Source organism: Microtus oregoni, unplaced genomic scaffold (assembly GCF_018167655.1).
Source record: "Microtus oregoni isolate MIOR12 unplaced genomic scaffold, Mior012 000013F_ref0000133, whole genome shotgun sequence".
NCBI lineage: Eukaryota > Metazoa > Chordata > Mammalia > Rodentia > Cricetidae > Microtus > Microtus oregoni.
The window spans coordinates 33,541,248-33,565,032 of NW_024543072.1; the positions used below are offsets into that span (position 1 = coordinate 33,541,248).

Sequence of the window (23,785 nt, forward strand, 5' to 3'; positions counted from 1 at the left end):
TTCTGCATGTGTATAGATGTGTGGGTGTCCATTATGGCACAGACATGGAAGCCTGAAGACACCTGGGGGTGTCTTCACTCAAGTGGGTTCCAGCCATCAAACTCCGGGCATCAGAATTGACAACAAGCACCTCATCCACTGAGCCATCTCACCAGCTCTAAATTTGATTTTTTTTTTAACCTCAGATTGTTTGTTATACAGATGTCATACATCTTCCTCTTTCCTTATCAACCCTCCCCCTTATACATATGCATGATTTCTTACGGAATACATACTAAAAATTATTTTTTATTTTATTGCTATAGCCAGAAATGCTAATGGGACTATGGCCATCATCAGATGGGTATTAAAACTGAAATAGAAAATATAATCTCTTTTTCAAAACTGTAATGCTCTGTAAACACACACACACACACACACACACACACACACACACCAGGACTGACAATGTTTCACTGGGGGCTTCCAGTCATCTCAATTTTTAAACATATGCAACATTAGAGTATAAGAGGGGGGGTATGATTAAATTCTATAAAATCATTAATTCTGTAGATAGAAAGGGAAACATAATTCACTTAAAATTCAGTGGAAACTGGGACTGAAGGTGTGACATATTAGTATGTATGAAGTCCTATGTTTGATTCTACACACATGCACATACACACACATTAAGGGGCATGTAGAAATGTGTAGCAGACAAGAAACATCAAAATAGTGAATTAAAGTGCCCTCATTTTAAAATCTTTCTAAGATGATGTGTGCTGGAAACCATCATGATTTCTTTTTTTTTTTAAATGAATTTTCAAGTACTTATGTTCTGAATTTTATAATATGCTTTTAAGTTGTAAAATATAAAGTTAAATCAAAATTCTTTTGTTAACTTTTGGTAGAATCATGTATCTTCTTGTAATACAGGAGCAGTACAGCCTCAAGTTCCAGAGGAAATGGGAACCATTGCAAATCTGAGGGTCAGGAGGAACCCTCGGTCCCACAGAGTTCTACGCAAGCCCCTGAAGGAGACAGTGAAACAGGTTAGCTTTTTTTTTTTTTTTTTTCTCTAAGCAGAAACCTCGGTGCTGAATAGCCACCTTTTCTTTTCTACTCCCCAACAATGGTTCATTTTTGTTTGTTCTCTGTAGAGTGAGATTTTGTTTTACTTTTTTTTTTAACTTTTTTTTTATTGAGAAAAGAAAAAAAAAATTTTCCTCTTCCTCCCAGCCTCCCATTTCCCTCCCCCTCCTCCCACCCTTCTCCCCCTCCCCCCACTCCTCTCCCCCTCCCTCTCCAGCCCAAAGAGCAGTCAGATTTCCCTGCCCTGTGGTAAGTCCTAGGTCCTCCCCCCTCCGTGCATTTCTAGGAAGGTGAACATCCAAACTGGCTAGGCTCCCACAAAGCCAGCACATTACGTAGGTTCAAAACCCCGTGCCATTGTCCTTGGGTTCTCATCAGCCCTCATGTTTTACTTTTAAAATGTATTGTGTGGGGAAATGCCTGTGGAGGTCAGAGGACAGCTTTGTGAAGTCTGCTCCCTCCTTCCACCTTAGCTTGGGTTCTAGTGATCAAGTTCGGGTTTCCAGGCTTACATTTAGCAAGTGTCTTTACCCTCTGAACCATTTTGTCGGGCTCTGGGGTGAGATTTTATTTGAATGTTAAAGGTTTCTGTCACCCAGACAGAATTCAAAGCCATTTATTTAAAGGAATGTGGGATGTTATGGTTATATTTATTTTTCTCTTTAAACCTAGATTTAATGATGATGAGATTTTATTTGAATGTTAAAAGTTTCTATCACCTAGACAGAATTAAGAGCCATTTATTTAAAGGAATGTGGGATGTTATAGTTATATTTATTTTTCTCTTTAAACCTAGATTTAATGATGATGAGATTTTATTTGAATGTTAAAAGTTTCTATCACCTAGACAGAATTAAGAGCCATTTATTTAAAGGAATGTGGGATGTTATGGTTATATTTATTTTTCTCTTAAAAGCTATATTTAATGATGATGAGATTTATTTGGATGTTAAAGGTTTCTATCACCCAGACAGAATTAAGAGCCATTTATTTAAAGGAATGTGGGATGTTATGGTTATATTTATTTTTCTCTTAAAAGCTATATTTAATGATGATGAGATTTATTTGAATGTTAAAGGTTTCTATCACCCAGACAGAATTAAGAGCCATTTATTTAAAGGAATGTGGGATGTTATGTTTATTTTTCTTTAAAAACTAGATTTAATGATAATTTTGTTTAACTCTAGGAGTTCCTAAAGAACTATCAGAGAAAGGAACATTTTCAGAAAACCTCACTCAAAACCAAATAGATATAGGTGAGTTGTCTCTCTGTCTTTAGGAAACTGGCTCATAGACAAACCTAAACAGTGTTAATCTGTATAAATCTCTCCAGAGGAAAAGGTCATTTCCAAACGATAGCTGTGCCATTTTCCTGTCTTTTAAGGGAATCAGACTTAATATTAGAACATGTCAGTTCCTATGTTAAGTATGTAATGATAAACACATGACTAACTTATACACGACTTTGTTCTCTGACAGCACAATCTACTAACCTCCCAGCTGAGCCATTGGATCCTAATTCGGGAGAAAGGAATGACCCAACTCCTGACAGCCCGTGTAGGGTTCCAGAAGTTACTTTGTCTGAAACAGGCAAGGAGGCTTCTGAGCAGACTGGCACCGAGAGTGCTACCAGTCAGCCTAGCACCAATCCTGAGCTCCCATCTCAAACAGAAGCCATCGAGCCTTTAGCTCACGAAGACACATCAACCAGGGACTCTGCTCTCCAGGACACAGATGACAGTGATGATGACCCAGTCCTGATCCCCGGTGCAAGATATCGAGCAGGACCTGGTGATAGGTTGGTGTGTTTTTAATTAGCATAGAATATAAAATATGTAATTCACAAGAGCTTGCTTGAAGCCAAATGAGAGGCTCTTCATTTTTACAGTTGTTTCAAGAGCTGTCACAATCATATATGACACATAGAATTTTAAAACTGCAAATGATTCTACATATTCTTTGAGCAAACTGTATGAAGAAGTGAACAGAAAGTGTCTGTGCTCAGTGTCTTCTGCCACTGAGGCTTATGCCTCAGTGTGTGGATCAAGAGAGGGGATGTTGAGAATGACTGCCAGGATGATTATGAGCTTGAGGGGACATTTAGTGGTGTCAGATTGTCCTGTAGAGATTATGACTCTTGGGTTTTGTTTGTTTGTTTATTGAAATGGGAGTTGCACTGGGTAGCCCTGACTGGCCTGGAAGTTGGTCTGTAGACCAGGCTGACCTCGAACTCACAGAGATTCATTTGCCTCTGCCTCCCAAGTGCTGGGATTAAAGGTATGCACTACTAAGCCTGTTTTTTATTTTATTTTTGTTTGTTTGTTTGGTTTTTGCATTTTCTGTCCTGGAACTCACTCTATAGATCAGGCTGGCCTTCAGGCTAGCCTTGAACTCTCAGAGATTCTCCACCTGTTTTTATTTTAATGTTACTTTTTTTTCTTTTTTGTTCTCTCTGGTAGTATGAGTGTTCTCTTTTGAGGAATACTATGTTTTTCTGTTTTCTAACAATGTAATAACTCAATTAGGAAAATGAAAAAGTACAATGGGTAATAAATATTGTAGCAATACTAGAGAATTGAATTGTTATTATATTTGTATGATTTTTTCCATTCTTTGATTATATGAACAGGAGGAAGCATTTTATTTTTAGAGGTAAAATAACTTTTAATATCTTTTAAAATCACTAGGCCTGGTGATGCAGGCCTGTAATCACAGCTACTTGGGAGTTTGCAACAAGAGGATCACAAGTTCTAGGTCTGTCTACGAAGCTTAGTGAGGCTGTCACAAAATAAGAAGTCAAAGGAAAGAGGTGGGAACTGCACTCACTTGCTAGCATGTGGGAGGCCCATGTTCATTCTTTGGTACCCAAGGAAGGATAGTGTGTTGTATCCCATATATATATGGGAAACTACCTGTATGATTAGTACTCTGTTACCTCATTGTTCCAGAAAATCCAGTTTTATCGTTGAAGTCCCAATTCACACAGGAATGAAGTTCTGTTTGGACCATTTTAAATACTTATGTGTTGAACAGACTTTTATCAAACAATCAGTTTACATTTTTGACATAATTAACAAGATTATATATTATACATGTATAATGAGAAGATTAGTATACCATTAAAACTTACAATCTAGCCAGGCATGGTAGCTCATACCTGCAATCTGAGTACTTGGAAGGCCGAGGCAGAAGAATTTGTTTGCGTTTAAGACCAGCTTTTAACTACATAAAGCATTACGAAGTAACCTCGGATAAAGAATGAAATACATTTAAATATCAAAAACAAAACAGTAACAATGCTGTCAAGTTGTTAAGAACATCATTACTTGGGTTTGAATCCACCCCTCCTAACAATGTTTTCCCATATACGGTACTTACTGATTCAAAGGCTTGGTTTCCTTTATATCTCAAGTGGGGTTATGAAAATGAGTCAATCGCAGGACCTGGCTCACATTGAAAATACTGATAATGTCATTAGCAACCAATGTATTTTCTGTGTAAGACTACCTAATCCTGAAAAACAATTGCAGTAAGATTGGCTCAGTGAAACTGCCTCTGCTAACCGTGGAAAGAGATGTTCCTTCCGTCAGCTCTGAAAAATGTTTACTTTGCTAGGGCACTTTTCAAATAATCTTTCCTTATATTCCTACTTAGAGATTAATAAAATGAGATTTCTGTCCGGTGCTCCAATGTGGGTCTCTGTCTCTGTCTCCTTGGACTTCCCACAGGGCAGGGAACCCTGATTGCTCTTTGGGCTGACAAGGGAGGGGGACTTTATTGTTTGGGGAGGAGGAGGGAAGTGGGAGGCGGTGGCGGGGAAGAGACAGAAATCTTTAATAAATAAATAAATAAATAAATAAATAAGATTAATAAAATACCTTCCACCTGTTAATTATCAACCTCCCATGGTTTTTGATTGATCATTGTTTTGTTTTGAAATAGAATGTTACTATTAGCCCTAGCTGGCTCTGTAACTCAAGCTGACCTTGATCTCTCAGTCCAAATGCCAAGGTTACAGGCACGTTGCACAATCCTCTGGCTCAGGATACATACACACATGCAAAGAAAACTTTGCTCTATTCCTTACAAGGTCATTACTACTTAATGTATACAGGTAAAGTTACCAAGCATAGCACAAGTCGAAAATCAAACTGCTGATTTCTAAAACATCACCATTTTTATAATATTTAGGTGAATGCTTATTTTCCAAAGGTTTCATCTGCCACGAAGTTGGTACCTGATAACTTGATTAACCTAGAAAATTCAGATGTTGAATTAGATTAGTTAAATATTTAGAAGGTTGGTATTTATGGATAGCAGCATGGAACTGCCTCCTCTTTATGCATGAGCTTAAATTAAACTTTTAAAGACCGGATATTATTTAACAATCTGTATAGTCAGGTTCGTTGACCTAAGTTTGGCCTGTATATTACTTAGCTTTTATAGGACATAAATTTATAGGCTAGCAACAGAAATAATAAAATTCTTACTCTTCAGGAAACTTAAAAAATTTATTGCAGAAGAAAATATACAAGCCATTCAAAGCAAGAGAAAACTAAGTATCTGAAACTAAGTAAAATGTCCCCTGTGTGAATATACCCAACTGAGGTGATGCTAATGCCATTGTAGTGCTCTTTCAACATTATAACCGGTTCCCTCGAGACTTGCTTTGTCTTTTCCCAGGTTTAGTGTTGTTTTCATTTGTTTGTTTGTTTATTTGGATATGCTTTTCCATTGCCTCATTTTGTAGTCCTGGGGCCTTGAATTCAAAGTAATCTTCTGCTTTAGCCTCTGAAGTAATGGTATTACAGGCAAGAGGCACATCTAGCCTCTCCTCCTAGCTCTTTACCAGAAGCTTGTAAGTGATAAAAACAAGACTCTGGAATCTGGTCTTTCTGTGGTGTCCAGCTTCCCTAGCTCCACTTGCTGTGTAGCTAGGGTAAAGAGTGTGCCTGCTGTGTCTGCCCTCTGCATCATCCTGAGGCTGCTGCCATCTTGTTACTGCTTAGTGATGGACCATTTGCGCGGCCTCAGGCCCAGTTTGTTGCTTCTAAATTTGGAGGTAAACAATAGATTGACTTATATTTTAAAAGGAGCAAGTTTTAAGAGAATTGACTTGTAAGAACCCAAATCATTTCCCATCTTGTAAAAGTAGCAATATTTGGGCTACTTTCTGTCTCTGAACAGGCAAAGGTACATGCTACACATTGGTGAAACACCCAGCTAGCAGAATGCAATCTTAGTCACTCTGACACCATTTGACCACTCTAGGCCCAGTCTAGAAGTGCACTGTGCTGTCAGTGTGCCCCAGAACACTTTCTTGCTGCCATTTAAAAAGCCCAGTCAATTAATTTAGTTAGGGTAGAGAAATGGTCCTCATAGTAAGAATGGTAAAAGTTAAATAGTTAAAAAGTTAAATGTACAGTTAGTTAAATTTTTATTTAAATTTCTCCAAAAAGCTATATAGTATATGTCACAATTTTGCCCTGATTTTAATTTTATTGTTTTCTAAATTTAAACTTTTAAATGAAACCTTAAAAGTTTCATATAGTTAAGCCCTTGATATATATATTTAATTTAAAATACCAAACAGCCCTTGTACTACAGAGTAATGATTTCCATAATTCATCTGCTTGCATTCTTTTTGCATTTTTGAACTTGCTGTGTATTTAAAGGTGGCGTTTAATTCCTGATCCTCCTGCCCCCACCACCAGGGTGGGATTATAAGCAGGGCCACCATACTTGACTATTAGAATTCTTAAAGTTCTGTTAAATACTAAGCCAGTTTGCATTTTGAGGCTGAAATGAAGCATGATAAGGCAATGCCTTAGAAAATAAAGGCCATAGCAGCAACATAGGTAATTTAAATGTGAATGCTCTTCTCTAACTATAGCAAGTCTGTGTAAAAACAGCTGGAACTCTATAATGGAGGTATTCAGACTTTTTTTCCCAAAGGGCAAGATAATAAATAATTTAGGCTTTGCTAGCCATGAGGTAAAGTGGAAACTATTACATAGGCACTTCTATAGCTATTTAAAATGTAACCATTTAAAAATGAGAAAACTGTCCTTAGCTGAAAGGTCATAAAAATAACTGACCAAAATTTAACATAAAAGCAGCTTGCTGGTGCCTGCTTTATAACAGATAGTCACAGAGAGAACCTGGCTATATCTCTTAATGATCCAGATTTTAAAAGAAATGGGTCCTCTTTTTCTAGGATAAAAGCATAAACCATTAAATATAAAATAAACTGGTAAAAATACATTGTGTTCACTAATGGTGGTATTAAAAATAAGTAAAATTGGTATGTTTATTCCTTCATATGCTGGATTTGTGAACAATCAGAATGTACCTTGGGAATGAGAAAGTGCCTGGGTTTTCTTTCTTTTCTTTTGAGGACAGGATCTCATTGTGTGCAGCCCTGGCTGGCCTTGAACTCTGCTCCAGCCTCCAGAGTGCTGGGATTAAAGACGTGCAGCACCACACCCAGCAAGCTTTTTTCTTAGGTAATTTTCTTGTAAGCTCCTCTTACAGCGCCAGCTTCATCATGGAGTAAATGGAATGATGACTTTTTTTTTCTTGATAAATCAAAGAAGAAAACAAAATTACTCTGAAAAAGACAAGCAAATAAGACTTTGTGAAGCCCTTACTTAGTACACTGAATAGCTAAATTGTTATAGTTCTAATGAGTTCTTCCTAATGATTTAAAGTATTCAGCCCATATTGCTCCATTAATTATTTTTACCTTTTTATTGTTTTTATTGAGCTATACATTTTTCTCCACTCTCTTCCCTTCCTCCCCTCTTGCCTTCTACCGTGCCATTATTTCTAAAGTATATATCATTTGCAGAGAAATTTTGGTCCATCCAGTCTTTCCAGACTCTGTGGAGCCAGAATTCTTCATACTATAAAAAGAGATGCTGGCATACCAGCATTTCTTCACTCATTATTTCTGATTTATTTAATGATTCCACTTGCTTTATTAAAGAAAATTGCAGACAAAATCATCAAAGAGAAAACCTAGGGTTCCTAGGGAGTTAAAAGCCCTGGTACACCATTTGCTTGTTCCTGTTTTGTGGTTCAGAGTCAGCTTCATGGCTTATTTTCCAAAGTGTAGTTCAGCCCTGAGGTTCTGCAACTGGAGATGTTCAAAGTCAGTCCTGCCCAACATTGTGGCAGGATTAGGACTGACTTACTGGGAAGGAAAAGAGATTCACTGCAGTCTTCCTTCTGATCTTATTCAGTGAGTATATCTGTTTCCTTGATTTCTTCCTGCACATTCGTCACTTCAGGGACGATCACAGAGGGGAACAAAATCCTTTATATTGAGATGATTGATGACAAAAGTGGTGACTATAATGCTTTACATATTTGGTTTTTAAATCTTCATAAGTGACATTAGTTATTATGTTCCCTTCACTAGATTTAATATCAGAGGAACAGCAGTAGGTGATAGAATAATGAGGTAATTCAGAGTGCTCCTTCATTTCTTCTTTATGGTGGATTTACCAGGTCCTCTCTTTTCACAGCTAACCACCTTACCTATTAACAGTTAATAACCTCCTTTGACCTTACTAATCTCCTAAGTGCTAAGCATTGTCAACAGGTTGCTTTTCACAGACCGTACTGTTCTGCATGTACTGCATGGGAGTAGAATGAAAAGATGTCCTGTGTGCAGATGTGACTGCATTCCCTCCGTGTGGCAACACGTAACTGTTGTCTGATGGGGTCCCAAATACCAGTTACTTGCTTTGAAGTTGGTTGAAGAATGCAACTTATGTTTTCTTTAAAACTTGATTGGCATAATAATTAGAAGTTTTTGTCATTCATATGTTCTTTTTCTTCAAGTCTAACTCTGTGCTATGTTTTAAGATTCTGATTTTTCAATGCCATCTTTTTATAAGTAGCTGAATAATTTAAGAATATCACAGTCCAAGTTGATACAGAACCCATAAATACGTCCCTAATTGAAAAGCTGCAGCAGCACACATTTTTTAGTAGAATGTTGAAGTGAGCCCCATATTCTATCGGTCGTCTACCCATGCCTGGCTTACTGTAAAAAGTAGCCAAACTAAGAAGTGGCATGTTTTTCTGACCTTATCAGTTTCTAAAACAAAGTAGTACATAAAATATTTAGTAACAATATGGAATACAGAAATAATAAGGTAAGCCAAAAATTAACATAAATCTATAGTAATTCCTCATCAAGACTATCCCCAGTAAATTTGAGTTCAGTTTTGCTTTTTAAAACAAGTTTTATTTCTATTATTATATGTATAGTTGAGGGCGCATATGGTCTGCATTGTGAGCGTGGCAGCTGAGAACAACTTTGTGGAGTCCCCTTTTTTCGCCTCCACCTTTATGAGGGGCCAGGAGATCCAGTGCAGGTCACCAGCTAAGCAACATAACAGACCCTCGTTTTTGTTTTTATGCTGGTGTTTGGAGGCAGTTTTGACATTAAAGCATATTTGAAGTCAGTAATTTTGCAAATGATTCAACTACTGACTGTCACTTTTTAATTTAATGACACCAAAATGGAATTTATTTCAAGGCTTTTTGATGTTTTTAACTTACTAAACCTTATATACCTGTACTCAAAGCTAGTTTCTGCTTTTAAAATGAAGATTACAACTAAAAAGTAACGTGTTGCTTTAATTGAGTCTTACCGAGACTAAAACTATAGAGTAGGCGATGTAAAAAGCAGTGACTGATGCTGAAACAGAAGATGTTGCCCTTTAGTGAATAAAACTAGACTCATTCTCCACCCAGGCTTTACGCAGAGATTCCTTAAGTATATTTCTAATTATACAACAGTGTTTTCCTGAGGTCATATGCACACAGCTGCTCTGTTACCCCTTCTATAAATTTCTGCTGAAGTAAATAAGAAAAATAAAACTCACAGATATGACAGTTCTCACAAGGGACTGTGTTATATTTTATGACTATGCCTTATTGTATTGCAAATGCTACATACCATATTATTTCTTTGAATAATAAATAAAATGGTACTTGTTCTCCTCTCTTTTTCTCCTGTAATCTCATCCTATCTTAGTCTGTTGAATAGTTCCCACTCCCTCTCTCCAGTCTCCTTCATTAGATGTACTTTCTTTTAAGAGATGGATTAGCCAGAGTGGAGTGGACACAGTCCCACAACCTGGTAGTCTCCAGCATTTAGGAACTTTTTAAAAAAAATAAAAATAAAACAATCTTTTCTCATTTTTCATACCAATCCCAGTTCCCTCTCCCTCCCTTCCCCCACCACAGCCCCTATCCACTCCTTAGAGAGGGTAAGGCTTTTCATGGGGAGTCAACAAAGTCTGGCACATCACTTTGAAGTAGGACCAAGGCCCTCCCCAATATATCTAGGCTGAGGGGGCTGGAGAGATGGCTCAGAGGTTAAGAGCATTGCCTGCTCTTCCAAAGGTCCTGAGTTCAATTCCCAGCAACCACATGGTGGCTCACAACCATCTGTAATGAGATCTGGTGCCCTCTTCTGGCCTGCAGGCATACACACAGACAGAATATTGTATACATTATATACATATATACATACATATATATACACATATGTATATATACATATGTATATACATACATATATGTGTGTATATATATATGTATGTATATATACATATGTGTGTATATGTGTGTATATATATGTATATGTATACATATGTGTGTATATATATGTATATATATACATATATATGCATATACACACACACACACACACACACACACACACACATATGACTGAGCATGATATCCTTCCAAAAAGAAAGAGTTCCAAAAAGCCAGTTCAAGTACTAGGGATAAATCCTGGTCCCACTGCCAGTGGCCCCACAGACTGCCCCAGCCATATAACTGTCACCCACATTCAGAGGGCCTAGTTATGGCCTATGTTCCCCCGCTGTCAGTCCAGAGTCAGGAATCAGTGAGTATATTTAGCTCAGGTCAACTGTTTCTGTGACTCTCCCCATCATGGTCTTGACCTCTTTGCTCATATTATTGCTCCTCCCTCTCTCTGACCGGACTCTGGGAGTTCGGCCCAGTGCTTAGCTGTGGATCTCTGCATCATCTTCCATCAGTTGCTGGATGAAGGTTCTGTGATGACAATTAAGATCACCAATCTTATTGCAGGGGAAGGCCAGTTTAAGCACCCTCTCCACTATTGCTTAGGGTCTTAGCTGGGGTCATTCTTGTGGATTCCTGGGAATTTCCCTAGTGCCAGGTTTCTTGCTAGTCCCATAATGGCTCCCTCAATCAAGAAATATCTTTCCTTACTGTCCCTCTCTGTCCTTTCCCCATCTTGGCCATCCAGTTCCTTCATGTTTTCCTCCTGCTTCCTTTCTCTCTTCTCTTCCCCTTCTGCCCTCCCTCCCACCCCCCACTCTCAATTTTCTCAGGAGATCTTGTCTATTTCCCCTTCCCAGGGGGATCCATGTATATCTCCCTTAAGGTTCTTGTTACCTGGCTTCTCTGGGGTGGTGGACTGTAGGCTGGTTATCCTTTGCTTTATGCCTGCTGTCCACTTCTGAGTGAGTACATACTGCATTTCTATTTCTGAGTCTGGGTTACCTCACTTAGGATGGGTTTTTCTAGTTCCACTCATTTGCCTGAAAATTTCAAGATGTCATTTTTTTTAACCTCTGAGTAATACGCCATTGTGTAAATGTACCACATTTTCTTTATCCATTCTTCAGTTGAGGGGCATCTAGGTTGTTCCCAGGTTCTGGCTATTACAAATAATGCTGCTATGCACATAGTTGAATGATAGCACTCTTGGGCATATACCAAAAGGATGCTCAATCATACCATAAGGACATTTCTTCAACTATGTTCATAGCAGCTTTATTTGTAATAGCCAGATCCTGGATAGAACCTAGATGCCCATCCATGAAGAATGAGAAAAGAAAATGTGGTCCATTTACACAATGGGGTGACAACCAATAGTAGAATCATTTGCAAAATTATTGACCTCAAATATGCTTTAATGTCAAAACTGCCTCCAAACACCAGCATAAAAACAAAAACGAGGGTCTGTTATGTTGCTTAGCTGGTGACCTGAACTGAATCTCCTGGCCCCTCATAAAGGTGGAGGCGAAAAAAGGGGACTCCACAAAGTTGTTCTCAGCTGCCATGCTCACAATGCAGACCATATGCGCCCTCAACTATACATATAATAATAGAAATAAAACTTGTTTTAAAAAGCAAAACTGAACTCAAATTTACTGGGGATAGTCTTGATGAGGAATTACTATAGATTTATGTTAATTTTTGGCTTACCTTATTATTTCTGTATTCCATATTGTTACTAAATATTTTATGTACTACTTTGTTTTAGAAACTGATAAGGTCAGAAAAACATGCCACTTCTTAGTTTGGCTACTTTTTACAGTAAGCCAGGCATGGGTAGACGACCGATAGAATATGGGGCTCACTTCAACATTCTACTAAAAAATGTGTGCTGCTGCAGCTTTTCAATTAGGGACGTATTTATGGGTTCTGTATCAACTTGGACTGTGATATTCTTAAATTATTTAGCTACTTCTTAAGACCCCAGAGAAACTAGGTAACAAGGAGAACCATTTAGGAGGGTTGATCATTTTGGTGGTGGGCACCCTGTGAGCATAGCTCAAGCAGATATCTTCTTGCCTCTGCCTTCAGAATAGTTGAGACTACATGCATGCACTACCATTGTCCTGAACCTTGAGTTTGTCTTAAAATCATCTTCTAAGTTCCACACATAAATTCTCAGATGATGGTTATAGTTGTGGCAAATATATCAATTTCAGTGAAAGGTGAGTATAATACAGTTATCTTTGTATTTATTTAAACTTTTGAAAACGTCTTTCAGTGGCTGGGGAGATGGCTCAGTGGGTGAAGTGCTTGCTTTGCATGCATGGGGCCTGAGTTTAGATTCCCAGCATACACACAAAAGTTAGGCATAGTGCACGTGACTGTAACCATAGCATCTGGGTGTGTGGAAAGAAGTGAACCCCAGGGTTGCCCAGTCAGCAGGTCTATCTGAAACAGGAGCTCCAATTTCAGTGGGAGACCCTGTCTGGAATAATATAAGGTGTACATGGTTGAAGGAGACACCAGAGAGGATAGACACATCTGTACACACACAAATTCACACAGTAACATTTTGTAATTTTTTACAAAGAAATTTTACAAATCTTTTATAAGAATTTTAATTTTGGGGCTGGAGAGATGGCTCAGAGGTTAAGAGCATTGCCTGCTCTTCCAAAGGTCCTGAGTTCAATTCCTGGCAACCACATGGTGGCTCACAACCATCTGTAATGGGGTCTGGTGCCCTCTGCTGGCCTGCAGGCATACACACAGACAGAATATTGTATACATAATAAATAAATAAATATTTAAAAAAAAGAATTTTAATTTTTGTAACAAATGTGTTCTTTCACATTTTTATACTGATCGTATACTGCTGATTTTTAGAAAGCAGTTGATTTGTATCCTAATTGTATTTCCAGCCACATTACTTTTCTAGTATTTCTATTAATTAGCCTATAAGTTATTTTTATTTTTATGTAGAAATTATATGGTCTACAAATGCAAATTTTCTTTCTCCTCCATTTTTTTCCTTACTGTGCCAGCTAATAATGGTATCAGGTATCATACCTTACCCCTAACTGTGGGAAGAATGCCCCACTGGTGTGTTTAGGTGGGTAGTTAGGGTTCCTGTGAGTAGCTTATACAAGGGTCCCAATGTTCCTTTCTATCTTACTGTGGTACAGTTTCTGTCATGAATGGGGCTTGGCTTGATCAGATACATCGTAACTTAGCTGGGTTACCTTGTGTTTGTTTTTGTTTTTCTCAATATATTAGATGTTCCTCCCAAATAGAATAATAACTGCTATTATTCATTAGTGATTTGGAAGTTCTGAATCAATTAATTTTACATATGCTACCTTAGTGCTTTAGTAAGCAAGCTCATCAAATACTCAGCCACTAAACTCTCACAGCTGTAGAGCAATTTTGTTAATGCTTTTCATTTTCCTCAATAGTGTAGAGTATAGCAATTTTTATAGAAAACAAAATATTTTTAAACGGTAATGTGTAATTGTAACATCATTATTAAAATTCTAAGAATTTGCTGTTTCCAACCCTTTTCTATGAATATATAAATTTGTTTCTGTATGACCATTTAAATTAATGCCTCACCCGTATCAGTTACAGGTTTTAGTAAAGAAATATGTATTTGTATTTTCAGTTTTTCTACAAGACTTTTTGGTAATTTGAGACAGGGCTTCTCTGTGTTGCCCTGGCTGTCCTGGAACTCTCTATGTAGACCAAACTGGCCTTGAACTCACAAAGATACTTCTGCCTCTGCCTCCCAAGTGCTGGAATTAAAGGTGTGCACCAGGACCCAGCTTCCCCATGACTTTATATTGTTTAACTTTTTTCAAAAATGCTATGTTCTGAAACTACAGTATGCTGCCGGTAGAAGTATGAATCTGTGCAATCATGTTCCCAAACTGGGACTATTTACTGTAGGCGAGCCTGGTGCACATTCTACAGTGCGGTGCACTCCTAGGACACAGCCGACATGAGCATGTGTTCACCAAAAGATGTGTCATACGGTGATGGTGGCCCAATTTCAGTCATCAGAAACCTAACAACACAATAAATAAGTTATACTTATTCAAAGACATACTTTCCAGGAAAGATAAGTGAACTTCAGTGAGTGCATCAGCCTGAGTGGTTATTATAGTATCAGGCTAAGGTAGCCGGATGTGCTGGGGAGACGGCCACACAGGCATGAGGATCTGAGTTTGAGCCGGTAGAACCCATGCAAAGCCAGGCGTAGTAGATAAGTCAGTAATCCCAGTGCTCCTTCCTTGAGGTGGGAAGTGGAGACAGGAGAATTCCTGTACTAATAAAATCAATCTTAAAGAGTCCCTTGTTCTCACATAGCTGCTGCTACCATCAGCCCCTTTGGAGAGAGGATGGAATCTGTCTCTTTACCTGCAAGTTTCTCCTTTAGTGTGGAGCCATATAAAAGAGTCGCTACTTGAAGGTTTTCATTTTATCTCTTACTGATATTTATTCTCCTCTTGACTGGTCTTCTCTTGGAACATCTTCAAACTATGTCAGAGTATTAGTTTACCACTGCTCCCATGTTCTTATTTTCCTTGGGGTTCTCTTTATGGCCTTTGTGAAGAGAAATACTTAAAAATTGAACAGGGCATTGGGTTTTTGTTTCTTTTGAGACAGCGTCTCAAGTAGCCCAGGCTTCAAAATCCACTTTGGAGTTAGAGCTGATCTTGGTTCCTAATCCCCTTTTACTCCCCAAGGGTGTCACTCCAGGCCTAGGCCACCAAACAAGGTGAACAGGATGTTTTGTTTGAAATAAAATTGCACATGAATTTCGTCTGTTTGATTTTATAAAACAGTACTTTAGAAACTACTGTGTCGCATGCTGTTTTCCTTGTCAACCAGTACCAGTTTCCTAAGTGACCACTGAACTAAAATATCTTGTAGTAACTCAACTGCTGTGATGAACTCTGCCTTTTTATGCTTTTGATTGGGGGTGCTTTATTAAAATAATGTGTTTGAAATATAGACTTACTGTATTTTGACATTTTTCATCATTATTCAGAAGTTGCCTGTGAATGTTTATTTTTGTTTTGTTTGAATTTGTAATACACAGACGCTCCGCTGTTGCCCGCATCCAGGAGTTCTTCAGGAGGAGAAAAGAAAGGAAAGAGATGGAAGAACTGGATACTTTGAACATCAGGAGGCCACTAGTTAAGATGGTTTATAAGGGCCATCGCAACTCCCGGACAATGGTACCTGACGCTCATGGCATTCTTTGATGTGGTGCAGTTGCCTGGGGTTTTTGTTGTTGTTGTTGTTGTTTTGTTTTGTTTGAGACGGGGTTTCTCTGTATAGCCTTGGCTGTCCTGGAACACACACTATAGACCAGGCTGGCCTCAAACTCACAGAGATCCACCTGCCTCTGCCTCCAGGGTGCCAACACCATCTAGCCTCATGCCCCCCCCCCCGTGGTGATTTTGTTACTCCTTTATTCAAATGTGGTTCTTTTAGTCTTGTAATATATTGCAAAAAAAAACTCTATCTTACTAAAGAAATATATTTGCGTTAGAAAAAATTATTTTAGCTTAGAACAAGTAGATATTGCTTTTTATAAAAATTTATTTATTTATTGTTTATGCTTGCTATCCTCAGAAATTTACTATTAAATTTTTTAAAGTTAATTTTACCACATTTTGTTATTTTGGAATGAGAAAATAAATCTATATACAGTATCCAGGTTGAGTATAAAATACAGATACATTAATTACAACACCTTTTAAAGTAACAACACCTTTTAAAGCAACAGCTAAAAATTGGCTTTGATCACTCCTTGCTTTAATTCTTCATCTTTGAAATCAACAGGATAGACCAGGAGATCTGCAATCAGTTGTAGGGTTTAAAACCTACAAATTTGCATGCCCAGTGCAAGGAAACAATATAGCTATTACTCTAAACCATTCATAGCTAGAAAGTGTTCTGTATGCCTGTAGTGTTACCGCAAAGTACTTGCAGATCATGTTTTTACCTTCTTGAGATTCTAGGTAAAAATGAACTGAATTGAGGAAATAATTAGCTTTCTGTGTATATGTCATCAGTAGTAACAATTTCATCATTCTTAATCAGATACTCATTATTAATATAAATAACCAATTTATATTTTATGCATTTTGCTAATTAGAATTTTAGATGAAAGTAGTTAAAAGGTGGCTGAGGCCATACCTCAATGGTTGAGTGCTTGTCTAGTGTGCACATGACCCTGAGTTCATGGCTTAGTACAGAAAGAAATGAAAACCCAAGGTGGGCAAGTACACAGCAGCAGCTCCATATGACGGCAGGGTCTCTCCTTCCCTGCTGTCCTGCGGCAGCTGCAGGGGAAATGATAAAGACGATGTCTAAAGTGTAAAGATCTTTTACAGTCCTTTCTTGTATGTTTATTAAAATAGGGTAGCCATTTAGTATACCATATATTCCTTTGTCTGCTTGCTTGACTAAGGATATGTTTATCTTCTTAATTATGTGGGCTAACAGTTCATGAAAAGAATTCCTGTTTCCTATGAAATGTTTTCATTGTTTTATAGAGCTAAAATGAGATGGTTTTTAGAAAGCTCATATATATATATATATATATATATATATATATATATATATATTGCATAATACTGTTTTAAGTCCAGAAATCTCGTTTACTTGTTTAGCATGTATGAGGTACCTGTTGTGTGTCAAATAGTGTCTCATAGCAAAACCTGCTCTTAGAGGAGGCCTCCCATGTGTGGCCACTATGTTATTCACCAGTGAAGTGCTATCATGATTTTAAGATTCTTAGGGAGAAAAAAACTTAAGTATTTCACTTGTTAATTTTAAAATCAATTCATTTACAACATAGGAATGGAATCTGTCTTTCTTTGATAACTTTGACTTAGATGTCCTCGTGCTTCTTAAAATCCCTCAGATAAAAGAAGCCAATTTCTGGGGTGCTAACTTCGTAATGAGTGGTTCCGATTGTGGCCATATCTTCATCTGGGATCGGCACACTGCTGAGCATTTGATGCTTCTGGAAGCGGATAATCATGTGGTCAACTGTCTGCAGCCTCACCCATTTGACCCAAGTAAGACAGCTTTCATAGAGCAAGTGTAGAGACTGCTGGTGCCGTTCATCAGTGGAGTCAATATTACAAAAGTCTGAGTTGCCCTACTAAGCACTACTAGAGAGAGTTATAGCTCTACATGTATGGGAGAGCCCTATTCCTAGCTGAGGAGATACAGGCAATTAATGCTGCAGGTAGAGGAAGAGCCATTTTCCCTCAGGGATGTGGCTCCTGGTAAGTTGCCATGCTGGAGGATAGCCCAAACTCATGCATAATCTGGCAGCACTGACTGGATTTGTGGTTTTAAAAATGAGTACATAGAGTTAGGAAGGATACATGGGTGACAGTCTAGGAAGAGCGAGAGAAGGGAAGGGGGGTTGATCAGAACATTTTATGTGCATGTGTGAAATTCTCAAAGGACAAATATTTTTAAAGGTTCCCACCCTCAAAAAGAAAGAAAAGAATGTGCTTTTGACAGATACTCTAAAGAAACAGGTTAAAAGGCTTATTCTTCTAATATTTAAGATTTATAGAGTCTGGCATGACCGAATTTCTCATCATTTATTCAAAACAAGCCTCCAAATCTTTTTAAGACTTCACATGTCTGAATTAATTTATTAGCATAAAATAGAATTGGCTTGCTCCTGCCTTCTTTTTAAAGTGGCCATATATTTCATAAGAAAACAATGAATATGACAAATTTGAGTGACTTCAAGGTCTTAAAATTTCCTTCTACAGTTAGTTACTTTTAGGAAATGTTCCAAATGACAATTAACAGTTAATTATGTGGTTAAAGACTGGAGAGATGGCTTAGCAGTTAAAAATATTACTACCCTTGAAGAGCACCCAAGTTTGCTTCCCAGTACCCACATCAAGTAGCTCACAGGGAAGCTGATGCCCTCTTCTGGCCTTTGCATGCACCTGCACTCTTGTGTACGCATATACGTGGGCACACACCCACACCCACACCCCCCACACACACACACACACAATTTAAAACAAATCTTTGGCCAGGTGTGGTGGCACACACCTTTATTTTCAGCACTCAGGAGGCAGAGTCAGGTAGATCTCTGTGATTTCTAGGCAAACATGGTCTACATAGTGAGTGCCAGGACAGCCAGGGCTATGTAGAGAGACCCTATCTCAAAAGACAAATAAACAAACAAAATACTTCAAAAATATGTATACTAGTTTTCATTCAAGCCAAATTTTGTTAATTTTGCAGCTATGCTTAATATTTATATCTTGAATTTATGATAAAGGTATAAATTTTCTTTCTAGTTCTAGCCTCATCTGGTATAGACTATGATATAAAGATCTGGTCGCCACTAGAAGAGTCAAGGATTTTTAATCGAAAACTTGCTGATGAAGTAAGACTTTTACTATATTTCTATTTTAATTTTTTTCTATAATGCTATCTTAAGAGAAAACTAGTTTGTTATTAGTTGCTAACATAAAACAAAGTCATTCAGTTAAGGAAGTTAAAATTTTAATCTCAGCATTCATGATGCGTAGGCAGATGGATGTCAAAGTTCAAGGTCAGTCTGGTGGTCTTTATAGCAAGTTCTAGGCCAGCCACAGCTATAAAATGAGACCATGTATTAGGAAAAGAAGGGGAGAAGAGGCCAAATCTTTAAAGAGAAAGGAGGTCAAATCTTTTGAAAAAGAAAAATGAGCCAGGCGGCGGTGGCACATGCCTTTAATCCCAGCATTTGGGAGGCAGAGGCAGGCGGATCTCTGTGAGTTCGAGGCCAGCCTGGTCTTTAGGAGCTAATTCCAGGACAGGATCCAAAGTTACAGAGAAACCCTGTCTCGAAAAACCAAAAAAAAAAAAAAAAAAAAAAATATGAAATAAAAACATATCTATATAGTAAATGTAAAAACTAGATTGTTATCTTACTAATTATAATATTGACTTTAATAACAGATTAGGAATATATTTTAAAGAAAAATAAGTTTGATTGTCATACCTATTATGTATAACAGAAAGCATTAAAAGGGTGTATACTGCTGGGCAGTGGCGCACACCTTTGATCTCCTGAGGGAGAGGCAGGTGGATCTCTGTGGGTTCAAGGCCAGCCTGGTCTATAGAGTGAGTTCCACGACAGCTAGGGCTGATACACAGAGAAACCCTGTCTCGAGAAAAGAAGAAGAAGAAAAAGTTTGTCTTTTAAGAGTGTTTTGTTTGCAAACAAATTGATTATGTAATCTGTAATTCACCTTCTACCACCCAGGAAGCTGAAGAGTTCTTTCTGTCAAACAATCACACGGCAAGACTGTCCTAATAAACCGGGGGGTGGAGAAAGGATAACCTTACTATATGCGACCCTCCATAATTCATAATTGTAGACATTTCACTTTTTTCTAATTTTGGGTTTTTCACAGAGGGAATTATGACTGCCCCTCTCAACCCCACCCTCACCCCCACCAGTGCCAACAGGTAGAGCAACAAGTGATCAGATAATTCATTACGTTTTAAGATTCCCTTAGTTCCTTGGTTTTACTCATTTTAATTAACAGTTTTTAACTAGCATACAGAATGATGGGTCTCAGTGAGAGAGGGGTGTGTGTGTGTGAAGTTCTGCATATGAAAACGCACAAGGTATTTTACCTGTACTGTCCTGTTCCCCTTTCTTGCCTCTGCCGCTCTTTTCTTTTTAGACCCCTTCCTCCCTGCTCCCGCTTCACTTCTGTTTTCATGCCATGTTACTTTACTCTCCATAGCAGAGAGAAACATACTGTATTCATCTTTCTGAGTCTCGTCTATTCCACTGAGCACGGTAATCTCTTTTCTACCCATTTTTCTGCAGAGGACATAATCTAACCCTTCTTTCTGATGACTTAACCCTAGATACATTTTCTTTATCCGTGGATGTCTAGGCTGGTTCTGGTTTGGATTTATGAGTGCTGCAGTGGTACACATGTGTGCACGAGTATCTTAGACTCCTTTGCGTATAAACACAGGGCTGATATGGTAAATCATATAGTAGTCCTATTGTAGTCTTTTGGAGGAAGCATCACACTGATTCTGATAGGAGCTGTACCAGTTTATATTGCCTCCAGCAGTACACCCTGACTCTTTTCTCATACTTACTCTCCAGCATTCATTGTCATTTGTTTTCCTGTGGTGAGATGATATCTCAGTGTAGAGGGTTTTTTTTGTTGTTGTTTTTGTTTTGTTTTTAGAGCCAGGGTTTCTCTATGAAGCTCTGGAGCCTGCCCTAGAACTAGCTCTTGTAGACCATGCTGGCCTCGAACTCACAGAGATCCGCCTGCCTCTGCCTCCAGAATGCTGGGATTAAAGGTGTGCACCACCACCGCCTGGCCTAATTTTTTTTTATTGTTTTGTTTGGGGAATCTCACTTTACAGCCTCAACTGGCCTCAGAATGGCTCTGTGACCCAGGCTGACCTCAAACTTGCAGAGATCTTCCTGCTGTAGTGCATTGCCCTGCTGGCTGAGGGTGTTGAACATTTTCTTTCTGTTTATTGGTCACTTGTATTTCATTTGAGAACTTCCTGTCCAAGTATTTTCTCCACTGGTTGGATGACTGGTTTTTAATATTGAATTTTCTGCTCTCTGTCAGATGCACAGTTTACATAGATTTCACTCCCATTCTGTAGGCTTGTCTTTTCACTGTGTTAATGGGAAGAAGCCTTTTAATTTGATGAAATCCTATGTGTCCAGTCTTGGAATAATTTCTTAAGCTATTAGAGTTCTTTTTATTAAGTCCCTTTCTGTGTTTATATCTTGAAGTGTTTTTCCCTAACACTAATGTAGTTTCAAATCCTACATTAATGATCCATTTTGAATTGAATTTTGGACAGAATTAGAGATGTGGTTGTAATCTCATTCTACTTGGGGATTTTCAGTTTTCCCAGCACATTTGACTAACAGGCTCTCTCTCCAGTTTAAGTTGTTTTACATACTGTGAAAGTCTTCATCTTCTTGAGTAGGTTTGTTCATGGGTATCTGGTGTGTTTATGGATTTTGATGCTGTTGGAACAGGGCTGTTCTCGTTTCTTTCTCAGCACATGTGTTATAGGGAAATAGGAAAGCTACTGGTTCTGTATTTTGGGTTTTGTAGTTTGCTGCTTTGCTTGGGACAGGAGCCAGGAGAGTGCAGAAAGGACTAAATATGGCCAAAGTACAAGACAATGCTTGAATTAACTAAAGTTATCATGAAACCCATAATTTTTTACAATAAATATAAATCTTTAAAGTCATGCTAATCTCTGATCTTCCTTTAAGCTCAAGTTAAAGTAATTGTTTGACATTGAATAGCTTTAAGGTGGAAATGTAGACATTATACATAAAAAGAATGAAATATTCCTCCTAAGACTTGGTGATTTTGAAAACTATTTCATAATCTTGAAGGCCAGGATGCTGTTACTGTGTGAACTCTGACATAGTTGTCTCACCTGCTGTAGGTTATAACTCGGAATGAACTCATGCTGGAAGAGACTAGAAACACCATTACCGTCCCAGCCTCTTTCATGTTGAGAATGTTGGCGTCGCTGAATCATATCCGAGCTGGTAAGAGCTTCTACTCTATCACTAACGTCATTATTGCACTGAAAACAGTCAGCCCTACTTTACAGAAGTTTCCGTGACTTTCTTACAACTTGATTGCTCTGCTGGAGCATGAACTTTGTGGATGATATCCTATCACAGTGCCAGAGGGTGGACACACCTGTGTGGTCTCCACTCTTTTCTCTCCCACACCCTCCTTTCCAGGTTCCCTTGACAGCACCTGACTCCATTATTAAAACTTAGCCTCCAAGGAACCGTGTTGGAAAACCACTGCAAGAAAATGTAATATATCAAGATCTTGTATGTTTTAGAATTACATGATATTGTATATATGATTTATACCCTCACTCTTCATTTACCTCTTAAGACAAAATTAAAAACTTATATTGGGGCTGGAGAGATGGATCAGTTAAGAGCACATACTGCTCAACCAGAGGGCTCACATTAGGCAGCTCACAGCTGACTGTACAGCTCCAGTGGTATCCAATGCCTCTGGCCTCCATAGGCATCTGCACTCATGCACTCATAGCCATGAGTGTGTGCGTGCACACACATGCAGACAGACACACAACTTAAAAACTTTTATGTAGACAGGTTTTAATGGTGTGTGCCTTTAGTTCTAGCCCTAGAGAGGCACGGCAGGCAGGTGGATCTCTTGAGTTAGAGGCCAAGCTGGTCTATATAGCCAATTCCAAGAGAGCCAAGGCTGCATGGTGAGACATAAGACCCTGTCTCAAAACAAACAAACAAACAAACAAACAAAAGAACACCTTTCATCTGTATATACTAGTGAGTGTATTTTTACATATTTTTTAAATGGTAAACATTTTTCATGGTTTTAAACAAAGACTCTGGTGGTTATTTATAACAGATACTAAAAAGATTTTGAGCTTGAGTGATTCTCATGTCTGTGTTTTCCAGACCGTTTGGAGGGTGACAGATCTGAAGGTTCGGGTCAGGAGAATGAAAATGAGGATGAAGAATAAAGGACTCTGTGCAAGCACTTAGATGTTCTGAAATTTGTATACGACATTTATTATATTTTTTTTCTTTACAGAACTTTAGTGCAATTTAAGGCTATGGTTTTTGGAGTTCTTCCCCATTTTTTGGGATAACCAAACATTGGTTTGGAATGAGTGTGTGCATGAGTTGGGAGAGTGTGTAAAACAAAACAAGCAAAATGTTTTTGAAACTTTTGCCGTGTATGGAGTGCTAGAAAATGCAAAGTGCAATACTTCCCTAACCCTCAGATTGGGAGCTTGGATCAGTGTTGAAAAGTCATTTTCATTGTTGTGAAAACGTTGGTTCAAATAAATTTCTACACTTGCCATTTGCATGTTTGTTGCTTTCTAATTAAAGAAGTTGGTTGTTTTAAGATCCTAAATTTGACTTTTTATTTAATTCTTTGCTACTCTGACCCATATTTTCCAGTCATTTATCTAACAAAAGAGGACTTGTTCTGTTCTCTGCATTTAGAAACCTTTTCCGTCTTGACCTCTGTGTGTGATCAGATCACGTAAAAGGGCTTTCCCA

The 23,785-nt window shown here is 38.2% G+C and overlaps 1 protein-coding gene across 6 annotated transcripts in view; it reads left to right on the plus strand.

The window, feature by feature from the left end:
* Dcaf6 (DDB1 and CUL4 associated factor 6) overlaps positions 1-23,580 on the plus strand; it is a 110,206-nt gene extending 86,626 nt beyond the window's left edge. For 3 of the 6 annotated variants that reach the window (XM_041662397.1, XM_041662399.1, XM_041662400.1), the window contains 9 exons: positions 916-1,031; positions 2,259-2,327; positions 2,551-2,869; positions 8,495-8,536; positions 15,749-15,887; positions 17,585-17,741; positions 19,002-19,090; positions 22,150-22,255; positions 23,174-23,580. In XM_041662397.1, coding sequence (XP_041518331.1) covers positions 916-1,031; positions 2,259-2,327; positions 2,551-2,869; positions 8,495-8,536; positions 15,749-15,887; positions 17,585-17,741; positions 19,002-19,090; positions 22,150-22,255; positions 23,174-23,238 — 1,102 coding nt within the window. In that variant the 3' untranslated portion in view covers positions 23,239-23,580. The remainder of the gene's footprint in view (positions 1-915; positions 1,032-2,258; positions 2,328-2,550; positions 2,870-8,494; positions 8,537-15,748; positions 15,888-17,584; positions 17,742-19,001; positions 19,091-22,149; positions 22,256-23,173) is intronic. The other 3 variants (XM_041662398.1, XM_041662402.1, XM_041662401.1) reach the window with 1 other exon arrangement.
* Positions 23,581-23,785: the final 205 nt, after the last annotated feature.